Genomic DNA, 3,986 nt, shown 5'->3' with positions numbered 1-3,986 from the left:
AGGATACTTGCAACGTCTTTTCGATAAGAGGGGCTTGTGCAGGTAGAATTCTTCCGATTCTGGGACATGTCTGACGTCCTCCGTCCTGTCCCTGGTATGCTTGCCTCTGGATCGCTCGTGCGCCTCTCCTCCTGCGCCGTCGTCACGGTCCTGCGCGCTGAGCTGCTGCCGGGTGGCTCTGTCATCCTCGCAGACCCGCACGGCGCCGGGAATCTCCGCGTGCGACCGAACGGCACCATCGACACGCAGGGCGGCCGCGGTGGCTGGGCACGCTTCTGGGTCGACCGCGAGCCGGACGGCGACGAGAACTCGATCCGGCTGCTGAACGTCGGCCACCATGAGCAACGCGGCAACGACGTCTTCCTAGCGGCGTCCATCGTCCCTGCAGATCAGTGCCCCGCGGCGAGCGCTCCGGTCCCGGACGCGGCGAGCGCTCCGGTCCCGGAGCCGCCCGCGGTGCTGCTCTCCGACGAGGAGAAGGCAGCGTTCGTGCGGCATGGGTACCTCGTGCTGCGCGGCGTGGTTGGGCGCGAGCTGGTCGACGCGGCGCTGCGCGCCATCAACAACCAGCTCGGACAGGCACAGTGCGTAGTATGAGTCACTCCCGCGCCACTACACAACACCACGCACCGACTCTCCCTCCCTCACTCGTGTCCAATACCGTCGGAACGGAGAGGATGAAAACCGTCGGAACGGAGAGGATGAAACGCCACCGCAAGGATGTGCTGCCACAGGGCAGCGCCGCATGGGAGCCGGACGAGGACGGAAAGGAGAAGCTTGCGGGCGAGGTCGGGTCGAAGCGATCGTCGGCGATCCTCAACTTGCTTCACGCGAGCCCCGCGCGCGGCATCGCTGAGCAGGCGCGACCTCCTCTCGCCACTCCCTCTCCCGCGCCCTTAATCCTTCGCCCTTGTCTCACACTCCGCCGCCAGCGCCGCCGCCGCCCTCACCGCCGCCGCCTCACACTCCACCGCCCTCACCGCCGCCGCCTCACACTCCACCGCCCTCACCGCCGCCGTCTCACACTCCACCGCCCTCACCGCCGCCGTCTCACACTCCACCGCCCTCACCATCGCCGCCTCGCCTGACGCACGCTCCCCGTCTCACGCACGCCCCCCGCCGCCGGCCGCAGCTCCTCGACGGCCAGCTCAGCCAGCAGGTGGGCGCCCCTAGCCCCCCCAGCGAAGGCAGGGGGCCACACATTCACCTCACCCGAGCCCGCGCCCGAAGGTGGGCGGCCAGATCGCGCTGCGCTTCCCGCTGCCCGAAGACAAGATTGGCCGGTGCGGGCTCCTCTTGCCCGACTCCTCCTGCAGTCCGTCAGCCAGTCGTACACACCGCCTAGCATGTGGGAGATACGGGGAGATACGGGGAGATACGGGGAGATACGGGGAGATAGCCTAGCATGTGGGAGGACGGGACGCCGCGCACGGCCGACACGAGGCACACTCATCGGCCGTATCACTGTGTCCGGACTGCTGGCACGTCCACGACACGTCCATGACACGCCTAGGCCGCCGAAGGGCATGACGCGTCCACGACACGTCCATGACACGCCTAGGCCGCCGAAGGGCAACGACCAGTGGCATATTGACGGGATGAAGAAGAACGGCCACATGTCGCCCTTTCAGCTGCTGCTCGGCGTCGCGCTCTCCTCGCAGGCGTGTGTGTGTGTGTGTGTGTGTGTGTGTGTGTGTGTGTGTGTGTGTGTGTGTGTGTGTGTGTGTGTGTGTGTGTGTGTGTGTGTGTGTGTGTGTGTGTGTGTGTGTGTGTGTGTGTGTGTGTATGTGTGTGTGTGTGTGTGTGTGTGTGTGTGTGTGTGTGTGTGTGTGATCTTGCGTCGCGCCACGACATGCTGCAACACGCAACACCGGAGCGGGGCGGTCACTCACACACGCGAGTCGCATCTCCAAGTCCAAGCGTGTGTCACACCCACACCCAGCCCCCCGCCTCCCTCCTGTGGGCCCGCCTTCTCCTGTCGCCCCCCCCCCCCCCCCACCCCACCCCACCCGTCGCCCCCTCCTCCTCCCAGAGAGACGACGACTGCGGCAACCTGTGCGTCTGGCCGACGCAGCACGCCGCCGTCGCCGAGGCGGTGCAGCGGGCACAGGCGGCGCCGCCGGGCGCCTCCTCTCCCGAAGACGAGTGGCGCGGGCAGCGGCCCACGCTTCCGGCGGAGGGGGCGACGCAGGTGGCGGTTTGCTTTGGGGCCGGCAAACTCCTCCCACGGGACACGCTCCCGCCACGCGCGTCCCCCCCCCCCCCCCCCCCTCAGGTGCGACTCGAGCCTGGCGATGTTGTGCTCGCGCACCAGAAGCTGCCGCACAGTGTCGGGCTCAACCGTTCGCCGCACATCCGGTACCAGGTCTACTTTCGGCTGAGCAGCCGCGAGTACAAGCCCGCAAAGGCGGCGGAGCGGGGCCTATGGGACAACTGGCGAGTGGGTGCAGAGTAGTCGAGAATAGGCTGGGCCGCTCGTGTTGTGTGTGGGTTCCGTTGGGGTGGGGCGTGCGCGGGGGTGACGCGCTGAGAGACCGGCGACGACGGACGGCGTGCCGCAGTGGCGGCAGGGCGGTGCAAAAGAGTAGAGATTTACTTTCAAAAGGCTTTACCGTAATTTGCAGTACTGGGCTGGGTGTTTCTAGGCATTGTGGGGTTGGCACTCCCATCGACCCTCATGACCTCCTGCGGTCTCTGAGATGGACACCAGTGGGTGTGGGACCACAGCCAGGATACACTCGAAGGCTGGGTAAGCAGTAGAGGTCGATACTCGACGCGTCCCACATGGTCTGTGTCGCTGTCGGCACGCTGTCGACAGGACGTCGAGCGACACCGGTGGCAGTGCCACCCAGGAGTGGTCGGGCGGTCTCCCGTCATGAGAGAGCCACCATGTGATCCGTATGATGGTTCCTGACAACCGCCTCAATCACTTTTCGTCACAGTTCCCGCTCTGAGAGGAGCTGCAGGTCAGTTCGACAGCTGGAGCTGTGTCGCCGGCGTGCGGCGGCCTGCCTCCAGAGGTGCCTCTGAGGTGGACTTTTTTGGTCACCGTGAGAGAACGCGTTCGAATTTTTACTCCGGAACTTCAACTGAGCACGCGCACCGGCCAGGGCTACAATAGTGCCAGTGAGGCGGAGGCGCGAGTCGGAAGGCCGCGACCGTCCAGTGCCCCTTCGTTTTCTTCCAATCGCTGTTCTCGAAATAAATAAAAACGGACACCTCTCTACTGTGAGATGGGTAAAAAGGAACAGGCCCCCGCCCTTGCGATCTTTGTGCAGGGTTCTTTGTGGGTGTGGTCGGCGACTAGCCGGGGTCGTCCTCCCGATGGGGGACTAGCACTAGCCGTCTTCCACATGGTCCCTCGGGTCCCTGCTGCTCCTAATCTCTTCGTACATCCTCCTGCTGATCTCCGCAAAGTCCTGCTCCCTCCCTCGTCTCGCCCTGCGCGTCTGCTCCGCCTCACCGTCTTCTGCCCTGCGTCGTCTGGCGACGGGTCCTCCATAGTCGGTCGAAGTCGCCGCCCTCCTCGTGCCTCTTCCCAACGTTTCCTCGGCGGCCGATGCCGTCTGCTCCGGCTCCCCAGTCCCCGGGTCTGCCCTGCTCTCGTCTGCGCTAGTTTCTGCTTCGTCCTCACCGGCGTCTCTCCTCTTCCCTCTCCCCTTCTTGTATGCTTTGCACATCGCGTCGATTCCTGTTCGCGTGAGCACCAGCCTGAAGCCCGCCCAGCATCTGAACCGCTCCCTAAGTCGAAGGAGCATCATCAGTCTCACCCACTTCGCTCTCTGCCCACCGTCTCCGCTCCCTCCCGCTTGAGCCGCCGTCGCGGCCCTCGTTCGTCCCACTGGCTGTTGGCCTGTTCCCACGTTACCTCCATTATCCCTCCTCCTCCGCGACTCCCTCAAGGCTGGCCGGGCCTCCTTCCACCCAGCGAAGAGCTTCCTCAGCCACTCGATGTGTTCCTCTCTCTTCATTATGCGCGCCGTAGC

General features: G+C 65.1%; 1 protein-coding gene across 1 annotated transcript; it reads left to right on the top strand.

Moving 5' to 3' along the window:
* Nucleotides 1–69: 69 nt before the first annotated feature.
* On the top strand, nucleotides 70–2,617 carry EMIHUDRAFT_447063 (hypothetical protein). The gene is made up of 7 exons (XM_005787168.1): nucleotides 70–579; nucleotides 735–860; nucleotides 1,133–1,159; nucleotides 1,231–1,283; nucleotides 1,514–1,661; nucleotides 2,033–2,191; nucleotides 2,276–2,617. Exons 1-7 carry the CDS (start codon nucleotides 97–99, stop codon nucleotides 2,453–2,455), a joined length of 1,176 nt encoding a protein of 391 aa, XP_005787225.1. The 5' UTR covers nucleotides 70–96; the 3' UTR covers nucleotides 2,456–2,617.
* Nucleotides 2,618–3,986: the final 1,369 nt, after the last annotated feature.

The sequence above is a fragment of the Emiliania huxleyi genome, assembly GCF_000372725.1.
Source record: "Emiliania huxleyi CCMP1516 chromosome Unknown EMIHUscaffold_1447, whole genome shotgun sequence".
In the NCBI taxonomy this organism is placed as follows: Eukaryota; Haptophyta; order Isochrysidales; family Noelaerhabdaceae; genus Emiliania; species Emiliania huxleyi.
The sequence above is the reverse complement of the archived record's forward strand: the minus strand, read 5'-3'. Positions and strand labels throughout refer to the sequence as shown.